Source organism: Drosophila yakuba, chromosome 2L (genome assembly GCF_016746365.2).
Source record: "Drosophila yakuba strain Tai18E2 chromosome 2L, Prin_Dyak_Tai18E2_2.1, whole genome shotgun sequence".
Lineage (NCBI taxonomy): Eukaryota > Metazoa > Arthropoda > Insecta > Diptera > Drosophilidae > Drosophila > Drosophila yakuba.
In genome coordinates, this window is record NC_052527.2 from 1,720,820 (window position 1) to 1,738,230 (window position 17,411).

The window sequence follows — 17,411 nt, forward strand, 5'->3', positions numbered from 1 at the left end:
GTGTCAAACTTGAAATGTATTTATGAACAATGTCGGCGGTAAATATTAGCCTTCATCGTTCGCTCGTCCGCTCTTTCGCTCTATATTTTCTGAATTTATCTCAAAACACCGCTGTGCGAGTGTCGTTTCAATTTGGCTTAAGTAATGCTCGCAGCCAACACAACAAGTGCCCCATAAAAGAAAAGACAACTTCTCTGCCACTCCAACCCCCACCACCACCACCCCCCCAAAAAAAAGTGGCAAGAAAAGGAAAACCCAAAAGAGAGACAAGAAAAGCGTGAAAAATTGTAGCCAAGCGATTATACACACATACACACAGCAGCAAAGAGCACATCGAAGTACACTAAGTTTCGGAGTGACTGACTGGCTTTCTTCCCAGCACCCACATTTTTTCCGCGCATTGCGTATACGCCGGGTGGGTTTTTGTGTGTCAGGTACTAGCAGCCGGGACACAAAAGACTGCCAGGCCAAGACGAAGACCAAGACCAAGACGACATTGATGTTGAATAATAACTCAGACAGAGCACACACAGCACACATAGGAAAGTGGCGAAATGAGAGCGAGTTGCGGATGAAAAGCTCCCTTTTGTGTCTGTGTAGTCAAGAGCGAGGAAATGATTTCCTTGCTGCGGCTTTTATTGTCCTCCGTGTACGTGTTTATGTGCGAGTGCCCGTATATATTTGACATGATTTTTTATGAGTTCAAGGTCTCGGTTGGCGGTTCGGCGCCACCTGTTGGCAACCTTTTTCTGGGTCGTCGTGGTGTGTGTCCCAAAGTCAGATGCTTTAATCGTAAAGCGGCGAACAAGTTTGGGAAGGGGAAACAGCCTGTTCGCTTAGAATAGGAAAGGAATACGTGTCTAAAAATAGCGGTCAAAGAGCAATCACCTATTATTATTTAATAACGCATTTGTTACGTTTCTCCCATTTCAGGCGTAGTATTCAAAGCCCACAAACTTATATTGGCGGCCTGCTCAAAGAAGTTCGCCGATCTGTTCGAGAACACGCCCACAAATGGCCAGTGCGTCATCATACTGGAGGCGACCTCGCCGGACAACATGGCCGCTCTTCTGGAGTTCATGTACAAAGGCGAGGTTCACGTCTCCCAGGAGGCGCTCAACAGTTTCCTCAAGTCCGCCGAGAGTTTGCAGGTGGGTAATGAATTTAAATATGTTCTCGTGGGCTTGGTTAACCCAAAAAGCTCGTCGTATTTGGGTTAGTTACCTTGGAGCATTTTTAATTCGTTCTTTCGCCTATGTGCAGGTCAAAGGTCTGTCCACGGAAACGGGACGTCTGGCGGCGCAGCAAGCGCAACAACACATGGGCGACCTGTCGCCGCTGGACTCGCCGACGGGCAGGCGGAGCATAAGGAACAGTCTGAGCGGCGGTAGCAGCATCCTTCCCGGCGGAGTCGGTATCGGCCTGGGAGGAGGCGTTACAGGAGCCAACTCCATGCCGGGCATGGGCATTGGCAACGGCTTGAGCTTGGCCGGCATGGCAGCTGGTGGCGGAATGGCGGCGGCTGCAAATGCGGCGGCCAGTAGCCTCAGTACCCTGGCGGCCAGTGCAAATGTCGTGGACAGATGCGGCAGTGCCGGCGCCAACATAATCAGCGGAACAGCGGCAGGGATTGGCGGCGCCCACAGCGTGGGTGCGGGTAATGGCAGCGGCGCAGTGGGAATCGGTGGCAACGGAGTCGGCAGTGGCAGCGGCAACAATGGACCCATTAGCCTGGGAAGCGGCGCTGGCGCTGCTCACCATCTGGGCGGTTCCACCGGCATCTTGAAGCAGGAGTGCGACTCCCTGATGCATCCGGGTGGCAGCGCTTCCTCTACCGGAATGGGCTACACCCATGTGCCGCCCATCTACCGACCCATTAACTACGAACCTCCGCGCAAGAGGGCTATTGTCCGCAGTCCGTATTCCGAGCAGGAGCAGCGCGGTTCCGTCCTGCGAGATGGCTCCAAGTCCTCCGAGTGCCCCAGCCCCATCAACAAGCCGCCGTACCACCGTCCCTCGTCCAGCGCCTCCTCCACGGCGCCCACCGAGGCCGATACCATGCACTCCGAACGCGCATCGCCACAGTCCAGGTGAGTTTACCCAGTCTTTTCCCCCGAAGTATGTAAACTGACCTGCGTGTTTTGTCCCCAGTCGCTACGAGAACCATAGTCCCAGCACCACTGCGGGAAATGGAAACGCCACCAGTAGCATGGAGCGCATTGTGAAATCGGAGCGCAACAATGGCAGTGCCAATGAGGCTAACGACGACGACCGCGAGCTTATGGATGAGTCTACAGATGTGAGTAGTTGTTGCGTAATATCTATAATATATATAATACTAACAATGTTGCTACGAACAGAACGGAGCCGAGGATCTGCGCGTGAAGCTGGAGAACTTGAAGTACTCACCGCCACCGCCGCCGAACTCGAACACCTCGTCGACCACACCGAATGCCCTGCTGGAGAACCTGAAGGCGGACGGAACGCTGTCCAGTAACCTGGCCGCCTCGATTGCGCCGGCGGACATGTTGAACGTATGGAACGCGACCAAGTTGAACAACAAGAACAGCGTGAACACGGCCGACGGTAAGAAGCTGAAGTGTCTGTACTGCGATCGTCTGTACGGATACGAGACGAATCTGCGGGCACACATCCGGCAGCGCCACCAGGGCATCCGCGTGCCATGTCCCTTCTGCGAGCGAACCTTCACGCGGAACAACACGGTGCGCCGTCACATTGCCAGGGAGCACAAGCAGGAGATCGGATTGGCGGCGGGGGCAACAATTGCACCAGCACACTTGGCAGCGGCAGCTGCAGCAACAGCAGCGGCTACAGCGGCAGCCAGCAATCATTCACCATAGGAAGCAGCCGCAACAGCAGCGGCATCAGTAGTCATGAACGCCAACAAGGAGGCGGCAAAGCAGCGCAAACGTAAAACACTCAAGATGGCACTGGAGAAGTGCATGCAGCGACGGGACGCAATGGTGGCGGAGACCACCACGGGGGCAGGAGGAGATGGGGCAGAAGCAGAAGCAGAGGGAGAGGCAGGCGAGTCGGGCGAGGCAGTGGACGGGGCAGGGTCGGAAGAAGGAGCCGGTTCAGAGGGCACTGAACCGCTCACCTACGAGCAGCAGCAGCAGCGAATGCACCAGGAGCTGACGCAGCAGATCAGGGCGGCCATGGCGGCGGAACAGGCCGCCGAGGCCATGGACTCGACCATGAACACCACGGTCAACACCACCACGACGACCACAACCACAACGAACACCACTGGTACCACCAGCGATGGTTGCAGCGATGCAGAGGCCAGCGATGGCAGCGATCGACCCATGGAAGTGGACGAGGACCAGCCACCGGAGCCACAACCAGGATCCGAGCTCGTTGTCGTGGAGCCCAAGATCGAGGTGCTCTCGGAGTCCGAGGACGAGGAGGATCGACTGCACATGTCCGAAGCCGAACCGGATATCCAGGCCGAGGCCATTTACGATCACATGCCCAACACGCCCACCAGCCCCCCACACATCATACCGCCCAACGAGACGCCCACTCTGACCTCCACGCCCAAGGTCAATGTGGAGCAATAGGATGAGGAGAAACGAGATGCCCCCAGAGGATGCCCCCCAAAGAAGCTGCTTAGATTTAGGCTAAGAATCGATGAAACGACGGAGTGATGAAGATGAGTGATTTACGAACACGTTTTACGCGCGCAAAGAAGAAGATGATGATACATGACTACTGATGCAACTGCTGTTGCCCTCGGAGACCAACACCTACCAAGCTAGACAAGAAGTCCCAAACTGGGCACATTGATTACTATAATAACTAAACAAGGAACTAAACTACTAAATGATAAGATGTACCACACACGTGCACACCAAACAAAAAAAAAAACACACAGCAAACAGACAGACAAGCGAACACACGAACAGATGGCAGAATTCGATGACCAACTTTTTGCAGACATTTTTATTACAAATTTGTGTTTCAAGCCAACCAACCACAAACAATCAACGAAGTTCAAGCAGCAGACACAAGCACGAGCAAGTGCTACAGAATCCAAACCAATTAATGGCAGTATGAAACAGAACTCTCAAGAAACAGAACAGAAACAGAAACAGAACCAGAATCAGAATCAGAAACAGAAATATAGTAATATAGAAACAAATGCAATCCGGCTGAAAAATCGTTTTCAGGGTGCTAATCAAACAAGAACACTCGCAGCAATGCAATGAAAAACAAATTAAACAAAAAGCTTAAACTAACGAAATAGTAATGCAAAAAGTTTGAACGTTTTTGATTGGTACCGCCAAAAGAGTAGCCAGCATAGCAAAAAAAAAAAAAAAACAAATAAAACGTTGAGAATTTGTTTATTCGTGTGTGTTGAGGGGAGAGATCGATGATTCGATTATTGTCGCATATATTTTTGATTTCCTATAGAAACGTCACAGAACTGCAAGTTGCCTCAAATCAAACGAAACGATAATGCTAAAAACCTAAAAACTGAATTAAATAAGACGCGAGTAACTAAGATTAAACACTGCAATCACACATAGCAAACACATGCAACAAACAAACTACAGAGCAACAATAGCAACAACAAAACCGCAACCACAAGTACCTGCAACAATAAAATAGTATAAACAAAAACAAAAGAAACAAAATACAGAATAGAAGAGAAACGCTGAGAAGAACCTAGGGAGGAGCCAGGATCCTTGCGAATCCTTGAGTGCCCCACTTGGACCAGTTGGCGCCCACTTCCCCGAAAATCTGCCCCTTTGTCCGGGTTTTTTGTACATAATTTTATTAAATTAATAATACGAAAAGGCAATTGGGGCCAGAAGAGGAGGGCCAAGTGCGGGGACCACTGCTCCATTGGGAATGAGGATGCCAGGATCTGTGCTCGAGGACAGAAAAAGTTTTGCTTTAAGGAAGTAACATTTTGCTTTGTGATTTTCGTATTGTTTTATGGTTTTCCTTCCAGTTTAGGCCTCAAAATTTTATACAACTGCTTTTCGGGTACAAAATCTAAACCAAAACAAATTCAATTCCGAATTCAGAAGTTTCTAATGAAGTAAAAAACAATTGGTAAATTGGGTGCCTATAAGAAATATATAATTAAATGACTACTAGTAAAATTTTATAAACAAAGAAGAGTATATTTAACGATGAGCGAGAAAAGCAAATAGCAAAGAAAACGTAAAGTAAATATAATTATTTTTTAATTGAATAATTCTAGCCAAGTGTGAAACATGTTAATTAACAAACGAAAATATTACGCAAAAACCACTCAAAAACGTTCTCAAAAACTTGATGGCAACAACAAAGGCAACAAAACAGCAATAATTACAGCAGCAAAGCGAAATTCAAAATCAAACTTTTGGCACACCTTTGGAAAACATTTTTCGTACAAATGAAAATTCACCAAAAATCCAACCAACAAAAATTCAAAATTCCTTTTTTCGGCTCTTATAATTTCGATGGCTACATATTTCCCAAGTGAAATAACAAATCCCACAAAGAAAAGCTGTAAAATACTGAACAAAAAAGAAAAAACCATTTTGTTGTAAGCGAACGAGAAACCTAGAATGGAAATCTAAGAAAAATGCAATGGAAAATATTGAGAAAATCTGCCAAGGCTAAACAAAGTTCTTGGCCTGTAAATACATTAATTATTATTATTAGCGCATATATATCCATAGCATATGTATGCGTGGCCTCAGTTGTATAATGATAAAACCTAGATATAATATGTATTCGTATACCTGTAAACCTATACCTAAACTACTAAGCGCATATGTAGGAACACATTAGGCTCGCCAACGGATAGAAGAGAGAAGGGTTTTATTTGATCAGAAGCTAACTGAATTTCAATTGTGAAACTGTCTTCATTTCCACGTTTTCGTTAGCCAGGCAATAGAATAGAATCGAAGCAGGAGGGAAGTCAGGTCCGATGATCCAGAGTCCATAGCAGCGTAAAATAGCCAAAATGTAAAATGTTGAATATGAAACAACCTTTATTAACTGTTGAACCACAAGACACCGCACACGAGACACAATATCAATGTCACCCGATCCCCAGTTTGTTCTGTGATATCGTTTTCGAAGTTGCAAACGAATGGCGTTTACCTTCTTCGTTCAGTTCTTTTTTCGTTCGTTTTACGAATAATTTGTCAACTCGAATTTTATTTGGCATTCGTGTTGGGCGGGCGAAATCTGAAATAGTAATAAAATAGGAGCAGCAGCAAGGCAAAAGCAAAGCAAAGCAAAGCAATAGTAATACGAGTATGTTAACCCACTAGAGTCTGGCAGTATCTGAACCAAACTACCTCTTCGCACCCAAGCAGACTTAACCCCTGGCTGCCGGTCCGTCTTTGCACACCCCCATCAGCGTTCGCTGGAGTCTGAATTACATTTTATTTTTAAGTACGTTGGTGGGGCGCAAATGCACGAACGGGGCACGGGGTCAGCCATCAGTCAGTAATTCAATCCGTCAGTCAGTGAATCAATCAAACAATGTTCAATAACAACTTAGTTATCAGGGGTTAATTGGAGTAACCACAACCACAACTTAGTTGATACACCACCTACTTTTAGTTTACGTTAACTTAGTTCTTAGTTGCGCTATGCGTTTCGTCTTACAATTAGAGTCTAATCAAACTCAGGAACTCATATACCTCAGGAAAGAACCTACCTCTTTGTGTTTTTAATCTTGTTTGAACTATTTTTATTTTTATTTTTATTTTTATTTGTATGATTACTTTTATTACTACCTTTAGAGTATATTATATTTTTCGGTTTGCATGGGACAAACAAACAGAGGACGAGAGGAGAAACCAATGAATGTTTCGCTGTAATCGAAGATGCTATCAAGAAAGCTTTAGTTCTTAGTTCGATTATCGGTTAGCTAGTGGCTAAGTGGCACCTATGTTTAGTGAGGACTAATTTTAAATGCAAAAGACACAATCACACATGAACACACAATAGCAATAATACAATATTAAGGGAAACCAAGACCAGATCGAACTGCAATAGTAAACTGAACTACCTCAATTAGCCATAGACTGCGCAGTGATGAGATGAGCATGAGATACCACATATACTTTCATTACCACTTTCTTTTAATTCTTTTTGTAAAATGGTGACACATACAGACCCCCCGATCCCCCGATCCCCAGACACTCAGAACCACACAGTGAGGAATCTTTGGTATAGGAGGAGAATACTTACTGATTTTCTTATGGTTATGATTTTAATGTAAATATGCGCTGAGCACACGGAGCCCACGAAATTCTGACAAAATAAAACAAAATAAAATAAAACATTTAATGTAAAACTACGAGAATATACCTTTGGCTAAACCCTAACTATACGAAACTATCCACAACTTTTACTATGTATGTGTAGAGAGCAGACGATGTAGGCGATATGTGACCAGGATTAAGATCATTTGTATACAACAATTTCGGCAAAGCAACTGAATGAGGCAAACCAAACAAAAAAAAAAACACGAGAAAGGAAACGTAACTCTTTATAATCTTAACGTAAACAAAAATACAAAGAAATTATTTAAGGCTACAAAATTTACCCCAAAAAGGAATGAAAATCCACAAAAAAATTAAGGAACGATCCCAGTAAATGGTATACTTTTGCTTGAGCCAAATCCAAATACCAGATTTGAGATTTGAGCAAAAAAAATTACATTAAACTAAATTCAAAGCCAACCCAACACGGTTATAAAAATTAATGGAAAGAAAAAATGAGAAAATCATTTTGCTAAACAAAGATAAAAATTTTCTAAAAGAAACTTGCGTGGATAAGCAAACTTTACAAAACAAACATTTTAGGCTTAAACTTTTGGCTAAAGAAAAAAATAAAAATTATAACAAATATTAGGCACAGGCAACACTCTATGTACGTGCATCAATTATACATAAATATTTATTTAAAAACGAAAAAGCAAAAATACTTTTATCTGTAATCAGATTTTAGGCCCAACTTTTCGACAAGCGGCGTAAAATAATTTCTTTGTAAAATATGTTTGCAAGCTAAACAAAAAATCGAAAGAAAATCCCAGAGAGCGTAATTAACTTAATCTAAAACTAAAAACACACAAAAAACACAAATGTCGCCATTTTGCATTTAGAGCGTACAGTACAGTAAAGCACACGAAACGTGAACAAAATGTCACGAAATCACACAATTATTGTACATAAAATAAATTAAACAAGAAGAATTGTGTATTGTATATTCGTAATTTTTCAGTAATCCTTAGTTACCTTTACCTTGAGTTGTATAAATTAATTAGTAAGCAAATCCATAAACAGAATTGAAGCTGTAACGAGAATACAAATATAATAAATGTAACTATATAAATAATATAAATAATAGTGTGCACACGTACAAAACAAAATTTAAGTTCAATTTAACGTGAAATTTAGTGCACCGAACATTTTGTAAGAGCTCGATGTAATTTTTGTTATATATTTTTGTTAGTAATTGTTTTTCTATTAATATTTAGCGCGAAATGTCAAGAAGCAAATAACACGAAAACCAACCCCTCAACAAGCCAATTGTACTTACGATTACATTTCGATTCGATATGATTTTGTGACCCCTTCAACAGAACCAACAATCCCCAATCCCGATCCCAATTCCCATCCCCATCCCTATTCCCATCCAGAAACACTATTATGCTTACTTTACCTAAGTTATTTCAAATAACTATAAAATAATAAAAGGAAAAACGAAAACTGCATGCACCAACCCAGTTTAAGTTAAGTGGCAGAAAATGTAATATATATTTTGTATGATTTGATGTTCTGTTCGATCGCAACAAATTGGCTTGTTTACGCATTACATTATACACATTTTTCTAATTTGTAACAATTATACGATAAAACCTAAATTTATAATCTATAAACACGTAAATGCTAAAACAAAATGCAACTAAATAAATGTTAAACCCCAGAAAAAAAAAACACAAACCACTTCCAATTGGCAATTTTATTGGTTAACCAAATTGAACACAATTCGAAATTCCCATTCCCATATTCCCATTCCCACAGTACTGACAGCATTTTGGACTCGATTGATTATGCCCCACTGATTATGACCCCACTGCCCCCAAAAAACATAAATGTAACGAAATATGTATACTAAAGTTTACGACTATCGAAAGTAATTTAATGAAACTCAATGTGTTTAGGCCTAAGCAACTTTACAGTTCAGTTCAATGCGAAATTTGAAGACGAAAATGCTTGATGAAGCTAGTTATATGTGTATGTACACTATGGTATATATACCCCATATATAGAGCATTCCCAAGTCTCCCCCTCAATGTGTAAATCAAGTTGTTGTAAATTTGTCTAACACGATGGATCGAAGGAAGTACAAATTATATTTAATGTGTGTGTTTTGATTGTTTTTGATTTGAACCCTCGATTTAGTTTTCCCATTCGAATTGCGTTCGTATTGCGTATAAGTCACACTTGAAAACTACAAAAAACTTTTGGAACAATGACGAGTACAAAATTTCAGGAAAAAAACAAACAAAATTTAGCAGATAAATTAAAATTAATTAAATATATATAGAGGCGAGGAAGCGATAAAGAAGAAATCGTACAAATTTTTCGGCATAAATATAAAGTTAAAATTTTAAGGATGGCTGTCGCTCGAAAAAACGGACAGTTGGTGTGACTTTTTAGGATTGAAATTCAGTTTCCAAACAGCTTAAACCCCTTTTGGTTTTTCCTTTATTTTGGACCAATTATTTGAAACCAGAATGCAACAGAACTTGAGTTACACATGAAATTTAACACAATGAACTAACTATTCGATTTACTTTGTCCTGAACTGAAAAGTTTTCGAATTACCCAAACGAAATTTTAACCACTTAAATCCAAAGACGACAACGGTCCACTTGAGAAAGAAGTTCGGAATGAGGAGTACTTTACGTGAATAAGGTTAAACGAAAAACAAAAAATAGTTTTAAAAAACGCAAATCCGTTTGGAGCAAACTCAGGGCATTATCAAGACTCACGACGATGTATACATGCATTTAATACAAACATAAAAAAAAAAAACAGAAAACAAAAAACAAAACAGAAACTTTTTTCGATATGTATTACGATTAAAAAATAATGAAAGCAACCGAAAAAAAAAACGGATGTTATAATCATGCGAAACGATTATGAACAACTCAGGTATTAAATATTAAATGAAATATTTTTAAAAACTTATAACGAAACGAGAGGGCAGTCAGAATCAGCATTTTCACAAGTTGTGCAATATTCTTAAAGTTTTCTAAATACGTAATAGTATTAATAATCTAATATGCGATCATGGCAAGGATCAGTGAGTTGAGATGTTCATAAGCATGGATCCGAAAGGAAGGACACTTAGGTTGCAGATCGAGGATTGAAGATTAAGGATTGAAGATCGAGAATTGAGGATTGAAGATTGAAGATTGAGGATGGATGGAAGGTTAGGTGAGTTTTTGAAGCACATGAGGACTAGGCGTGTACTTACCACCCCTAAGTATTTTTAGTTTTACCACCCACACAAGTCAAGAGTCAAGAAGAACAAATCACAACAAACACACTCACAGAAACACACACACATACTCAACGCGAAATGCGAAAATAGTGAAATAAATAGCTAAATGAAAATGAGTTTATATAAAGAAGGAAAACATAAAACTGTGATTACATTTGATTGTCAAAGCGTTGATAAGCAAGTGTTGCATAATTATTGAGCGAAAGAAAAAAAGATGAAACGAGAAATACGATAAATACGATTGAAAATGGAGTTATGTATTATTATTAAATCTGAAACCGCTTTTGATTTCGAATATTGGCACAGTGTCTAGAATGCGACCGAGCATAAGTAAATAAATATTAATTAGCCGAAATATTAAACTTCAAAAGAACGACTAAGAAATACAAATTATAATTATCTAAGTTATTCGCGATTAGTGAAACCTGCCCTAATTTTACAAATCACCTGTAACAGTTTTTACCCAGGCTAAAAAAAAAACGCAGAGCTGCGAACATAAACCCTCGATTTAGTTCACATTTCTCCGAACGATTTCTGTATGTAGTGCACCTTAGTTAAAAATTAAAGTCTGAGATTTTACATTTATTGTATATGGTCGAAGTATACACCTAAAAAGCGCCCTTGAAGCGGCAGTCTAAAACCAAAGCGGTTAATTAAGTTTATTGAACTACTACTACTAAACGAGGCAAAATCCCACACGCTACGTATTTGGCTAACATTAATGTAAAAATCAAGAAATCCAAGGATTGATTCAGAAGGATACGTTTTCGGAGCACGCATATGATTTCTAAATAAGTATGTATGTATATCTGAAGAGTGCGCAAGCGAAGCAGCTTAAATATATTTTAAACACGAACTCGGAAAAAAGAAAACTTTCGATTATGCCATACATTTTTGTGTAACATATTAAAAACTACGAGTAAGCTAAACCCACAGTCACAAAAACCAAACGCATTGTAACAGAAACTCACAAAACACGGAGAGGAAATGGGCAACCAGAATGGAATTAAGCATAAAAGTATATGAACGAAACTAAATTCAATAAACTTGTTGCTAAAATATAATAAAAGTAAGACAATGGTTTTATTTTATGCGGAATTGGTGCCACAGTTATTCTTTATTTCTTTAATCGATTGTTGTTGTGCACTGTAGAGCAGTGCTATGTTAAAAAGGGCTGAATTATGTTTTCATTATTTAAAAAATAACGGCCATTTGTTATATTTATTTTCACTTACTTCCGGTCGATAGTTGCGGTTAAGAAATCGATAGTCCGAACTGTGCAAGCAATCGATGCCTCTCCGAAATCATCGATGGCGCATAAGTATCGGGCTGTGTTCCAGCTCTAGCACACCATAGCAAAAATAAAAAATCCTAATAATAAAGAAAAGAGTCAATTTAGTGCAATCACTTGCAATATAAGCCCGAAATCCTAGCTAGCGTTTAAGATTGGCCCTGCCCAGCGAACGGAGGCCTGCAACGTAAACAGTGTGAAACCATCGAAACAAGGGAAAGCAGAAAGTAACAAAATGGTGAGTAATACTACAATAGTAACAAGAAAAAAGCAGGCCAACAAACGGTGATTTTCGACGGAACCGCCCAATCCACAAGGCAAAGGTAACCAAGGCACCTAATCCACGCAGAGAAGCTCCGCAGGGGCGGCGGCCAGTGGCCTCAAATAATGCCCATATATGGTAATCCTCTTTTTGCCGGGTGGCAGCAGAAAGCGGAGGGGTTTTTTTGGCTCTCTTATCGCTGCAGTGACTCAATGGTATCAATGGTGTATCTGTATCTCTGCTCTTTCAGTCGGAAATGCAGATGGATTGCGCTTTGGATCTGATGCGGAGGCTGCCGCCCCAGCAGATCGAGAAGAACCTCATTGATCTGATAGACTTGGCCCCTGATCTCTGCGAGGACCTGCTCTCCTCCGTGGACCAACCGCTGAAGATCGCCAAGGACAAGGAGCACGGCAAGGACTATCTGCTGTGCGACTATAACCGGGATGGGGACTCCTACAGATCGCCCTGGTCGAACTCCTACTATCCGCCGCTGGAGGATGGCCAAATGCCCTCGGAACGACTGCGCAAGCTGGAAATCGAGGCCAACTATGCCTTCGATCAGTACAGGGAGATGTACTATGAGGGAGGCGTCTCCTCCGTCTACCTGTGGGATCTGGACCACGGCTTTGCAGCCGTTATACTGATCAAAAAGGCGGGCGACGGCAGCAAGATGATCCGCGGCTGCTGGGACTCCATCCATGTGGTCGAGGTTCAGGAGAAGACCACCGGCAGGACGGCCCACTACAAGCTCACCTCCACGGCCATGCTGTGGCTGCAGACCAACAAACAGGGCTCGGGCACCATGAATCTGGGCGGATCGCTGACCCGCCAACAGGAGCAGGACGCCAATGTCAGCGAGTCGTCGCCGCACATCGCCAACATTGGCAAGATGGTCGAGGAGATGGAGAACAAGATCAGGAACACGCTGAACGAGATCTACTTTGGCAAGACCAAGGACATTGTGAACGGACTAAGGAGCACACAATCGCTGGCCGATCAGCGCCAACAGGCGGCCATGAAGCAGGACCTCGCAGCGGCCATCCTGCGACGCAATGTCAAGCCCGAATCGAACTGAGTACTGAGCGGCTGAAGGCTGAATTTCCACATAAACCAATCCAGTCCATGGGGGTCCCACAAGCTCAATGCTCCCAAAGAGAGCGCAGTAGTGTGCGAATTGCAAGGCACTGACGTCGCTACTAAATATTGTCATAAATATAAATAATTTTCGTAATATTTCGGGCTGCACCCACCCAATTCGATGTTATTCGCCCTTTTTTGGAGGCCGAGCAGCTTGGAGGACTTCGCTTAGACTGGACTTAAAAAGCAGACTAAAATATTAAATACGCATTTCTAGGCAGTAAATTTGTTACATGAGAAAATTGTTACACCGCGAGAAACATATAAATGTAAATTTGCCCGCCCGCCCGTTTCAACTGTCCTCCCACATTGTTGCAGTTTAGAGTCGCGCTTCATCCAGAGTTCAGCCGAAAATGCCAACTTCGCCGCCCTCAAGACAGTATCCATAAGTATTTGTATCTTATTTGTAATAATGCATATTTGCACCGAAGTCGAGGCACCTGAGGCACTTGAGTTTCGTTCTTAATCCTTCCGCGAATAAATATTGTGTTTATTAATTGTGACTTTGTGTTTGTGTGTACTCTAACAGTAAGGAGCTCGAAGCAAATTATTAACTGAAATCGCTTTGTGATTGTATTATCTGAGGAAATGCACATTACCTTTCTTCTTTACTTAATATTTTTTTAACAAAAATTTGGAAGGCAAAGAGAAATTTTATACAAAGAAAACTAATAAATATTGAATTAAAAATTCAGCCTTTTCATTGGGGCAAAGGGAAACTGCTTCGTTTAAACTTATTATCGCAAAAGATAAGATATATAAAAGAAAATATATATATCTGCATCGATGCTCACCATGTTGTAGTTTTAGTCATGACAAACTTTTATCATATCATAAGCTAGTTAGATAAGGACTAAACGAAAACAGGGGCAGTTTGGTTCATGGCTACCTTTAAGATACGATTGCATTTATTTATGAAAATCTAAGACCGTTCGATTAAAAATATGTAATTAAATACCTTGAGGTGTGTGACGCAAACGAATGTGTGCTTACTTAGACAATTACTTTTAATCTTTTCAGTTATCAGCGAATAGTTTAAGTTAAAGATTCCCCGACATTGTCATCGACGGACATCGTCGTTTTATCATAGTTATTACAGAATACTCGTACAATTATATAGATCGTTTCGTTTTGTGTTACCAGCTATATACATAGAATGAGGCGACCACCAATAGCTAGGGGCTCAGCACTAGAAGTGAAATCGTTTTTAAAAAGTTTTTAAATTAAGTTCTCGGTTCGTCGCGTAGGTATCTACAACTTAGGCTAGGTATTATGAATAAGTTAGGTTTATTTAGGGGGGAGCACGTGCGCGTAGAAGGAACTACGATTACATACAATATTTTACACGGGTTCAGAAGGCGTGGCCGGACAAACAGTTCTCGAAATTGGAAGATCAGTGTCAGCGCAGCACAGCAATAAACGGTTTCCTCCCCGATGGCGGATAGAACTAAGAAATACACTGCAAAATTGGGGGACTTGCTGCTGGCGGGCGACACGGTTTGCGTGAATGTGCAAAAATATGCGTAAAAAGTCTCTTCGGTCCAGCGAAAGTCACAGCTTATTGCATTTTCGACACCTCGAACTTGGTGTTGATGATCTCCTCATCGGAGTCTAGGATGGGCAGCGCCGAGTCCGCCATCGAAGATGGTATGTTCTCCTCCACCCAGCGCAGGTCGTCCTCCTCGGTGGTTGTGGCATTTCGTGAAGCCGTCGACGTTTTCGGCGTTCCATTCTGGCCGCGCATCTTCACGCCGTACGCATCAGCCACGAACTGATCCTCCTCGTCTGCCAAAATGTGAAAAATCAATTGGAGTTTGGACAATCTCTAGTCCTAGCTTACCGTCGTCGTCTTCGTCTTCTGGATTATCCAGCAGCGGGGTGAAGGCATAGCGCTGGTTGTTATTTGTTGGTCGCCATAGAATCATAATCACCAGCAGCAGAACCGAAAATAGAATGTGCCAGAAACCAGTATCCACCCAAATGTCGCGCCATCCCTAAAAAGCATTTGAAACCAGTAAGCCCACGTTCGCAGCTCCATATATGCTAATCAATAACTCACAGGCGTACAATTCTCGACCTTACGCAAATGCAGCGCAAACAGCATGAAGATGACGGAAGCGATAACAGCGAAGATTAGCGTGTTGGTAAAGTGCCTATACAGTGAGAGCTTGACCATGTTCCTGGAATGTGAAATGTACATATTTGTAGCAAGTGTAATCATCCATCATTCGCATTAGTCACCTTCTAAGTCTGAGAGTGCGAGTGGTCTGCACGAGCGATGTGAAAATCCACCAGCATATTCCCGTGTCCAGCACCGCCAGTGGAATGCTCGCCACCAGCAGCTCGCTGCGATCGGTCTTCACATTGGTGATGCGCAAGTAGCTCTCCACGCAGGCCAGCACAAAGTAGAGGGTGCCCACGCCCACCACGCGATGCAGCATGGGTCCCAAGCGGGGTCTGAAAGAGATGAAATGGATTAAGGAATGACTTCAAACTGGATCGGTTACTATCAGCAGCTGCTTTACTGTAAGTATAATAACTACACACGGCTGCAGGCGGTAGTTTAATGGTCGTTCTGTTTCTAACCGAATCAAACGTGTGGTTCCACTCACTTGACAATGCCAAAGCCGAGACTCATGATGATGACCAGCATCCTGGCCAGCGTTCGCTTCGCACAGGACACAAACTCGGCCACCAGCTCGGCGTGCTGAACAGCAACGCCCTTGTTCGTCAGCGTTTGGTATTCGGCGTAGAAGAAGGCCTTCTCCAGCATTCCCAGCAGTATGACGCCACCAATCCAGAACTGAATTCTCAACAGATCTCGCCATTGAGCGAATGAAACAAACAGCCAAATAATTCCAAATATCACGTAAACAATGCACATGATCAAATAGAACTGTGGGTAAATAAACAGACATATGAAGTATAAACAAATACAATTTGAAGTACTCGTCGCCTACCGGCAGGAATGGCCAATCTATGGCCGAGATGTAGCCGTGTGGGCCCAGGAACTCTATGTGCACCACGGCACTGAACTGCGCGGACTGGGATGCTCCGATGTTCACTTCGATTTCGTAGATGCCATCCTCCTTGACGCTCGCAATCGGACTCGTTGTGGGCTGGAAGGAAACGGAAGTTGTTCAATTACCGCGTGGCTGGTGTTCTATCAGTGAATTTAGAAAACTGATAGACCATACAATGAAATGGCGTGCTCTAAAATGTATACCCAAATTATTCAAATGACCGGAAATGTTTCAGGCAGGCCGTAAAAGCAGTATGCCCTGCCTAACTACAGAATACCCTGTTTAAAGAGAAACGATAAGCTGATAAGGAGAAATGTTTGGCTGCGCCTGGGTAATTGCCGTGCTTCTACTTATCGCTGATATACCGAATGTCGCATTTACCGAAAGTGGGTGCTTGTGCTCCAGCATGGGGTGCTTGGGCTCTGGTGTCGGGATCGCTGCTCCTTCGACCAGCTTGTCCTTGTTTATCGCCAGCACGATGAGTTCGTTGCAGGGATATGTCCGCGTAATCTCTGTGATGACATTATTGATGGTGACGTTCTTCTGCAGCGTAGAATTCTGGGCGATGGTCTGCAGCTGTTTTGGGATACAACATTGAAGGGATTAAGTGGGCATGGAGCCATATGGAAGGGGAGTACCCACCGTGCGGTCATCGAAGATGCAGGGGTGCTCCGTCAGCCGGAACGTGATGGTCAGGTTCGATTCCACATTGGAATTGCAGCCCTTAACTGGAACCATTGCAGCAGGAGGGTGTGGAAGAAAGGGGTAAGTGGGTAAGTCGTAGGCATTCGTCACGCGTTTTCCGCCGCCGCCTGTACTTACTCTGCGCGTAGATATTGGTGTTGGCCAGCAGCGGACGCTGCTCCCGGATGCTGGACAAGTCCTGTGTGGGATAGACAGGACAAGGCAGTGGTTACGTAGCCGGAAACGGATTAATTCCCCCATTTGTTTGCGGCTGAGGTGGTGTGGTACGCATACTAACCGTGGTCACCAGCACGTCCACGATGCCCGGATCCGATTTGCCGGCCGTGTTCGCCGGGCCAAGCAGCAGTGCCAACGCAACCACCAACAGCGTGGCCAATCCCTGCATTTCGAGTGCTGTGTGCGTACGATGGACTTAAGTAAATACAAATATTATTTC

At 42.9% G+C, this 17,411-nt stretch overlaps 3 protein-coding genes across 3 annotated transcripts in view; 2 read left to right on the forward strand and 1 right to left on the reverse strand.

Annotated features, from left to right (window-relative positions):
- LOC6526439 (zinc finger protein chinmo) overlaps positions 1 to 4,170 on the forward strand; it is a 41,140-nt gene extending 36,970 nt beyond the window's left edge. Inside the window, 4 exon segments of the mRNA XM_002087522.4 lie at positions 934 to 1,151; positions 1,264 to 2,090; positions 2,152 to 2,299; positions 2,361 to 4,170. Of these exon segments, the coding sequence (XP_002087558.2) occupies positions 934 to 1,151; positions 1,264 to 2,090; positions 2,152 to 2,299; positions 2,361 to 3,584 (2,417 nt within the window). The 3' untranslated portion in view covers positions 3,585 to 4,170.
- Positions 4,171 to 11,877: 7,707 nt separating this feature from the next.
- Positions 11,878 to 13,744, forward strand: LOC6526440 (F-actin-capping protein subunit beta). The gene is made up of 2 exons (XM_002087523.4): positions 11,878 to 12,083; positions 12,358 to 13,744. Exons 1-2 carry the CDS (start codon positions 12,081 to 12,083, stop codon positions 13,183 to 13,185), a joined length of 831 nt encoding a protein of 276 aa, XP_002087559.1. The 5' UTR covers positions 11,878 to 12,080; the 3' UTR covers positions 13,186 to 13,744.
- Positions 13,745 to 14,120: 376 nt separating this feature from the next.
- On the reverse strand, positions 14,121 to 17,394 carry LOC6526441 (transmembrane protein 87A). The gene is made up of 10 exons (XM_002087524.4): positions 17,253 to 17,394; positions 17,093 to 17,153; positions 16,913 to 16,998; positions 16,652 to 16,846; positions 16,208 to 16,366; positions 15,860 to 16,143; positions 15,489 to 15,704; positions 15,307 to 15,427; positions 15,088 to 15,241; positions 14,121 to 15,032 (listed from the first exon to the last, which is right to left on the reverse strand). Exons 1-10 carry the CDS (start codon positions 17,358 to 17,360, stop codon positions 14,806 to 14,808), a joined length of 1,611 nt encoding a protein of 536 aa, XP_002087560.1. The 5' UTR covers positions 17,361 to 17,394; the 3' UTR covers positions 14,121 to 14,805.
- Between the last annotated feature and the right edge of the window lie 17 nt (positions 17,395 to 17,411).

Excerpts from the sequence above, each read along its gene's own strand:
- LOC6526441 (XM_002087524.4), bottom strand. The coding sequence starts at position 17,360 with ATGCAGGGATTGGCCACGCTGTTGGTGGTTGCGTTGGCACTGCTGCTT. Across the intron at positions 16,999-17,092 it reads CACCAATATCTACGCGCAGA|TTAAGGGCTGCAATTCCAAT; the intron begins GTAAGTACAGGC and ends CAATGGTTCCAG. Across the intron at positions 15,033-15,087 it reads AGAAGACGAAGACGACGACG|ACGAGGAGGATCAGTTCGTG; the intron begins GTAAGCTAGGAC and ends ACATTTTGGCAG.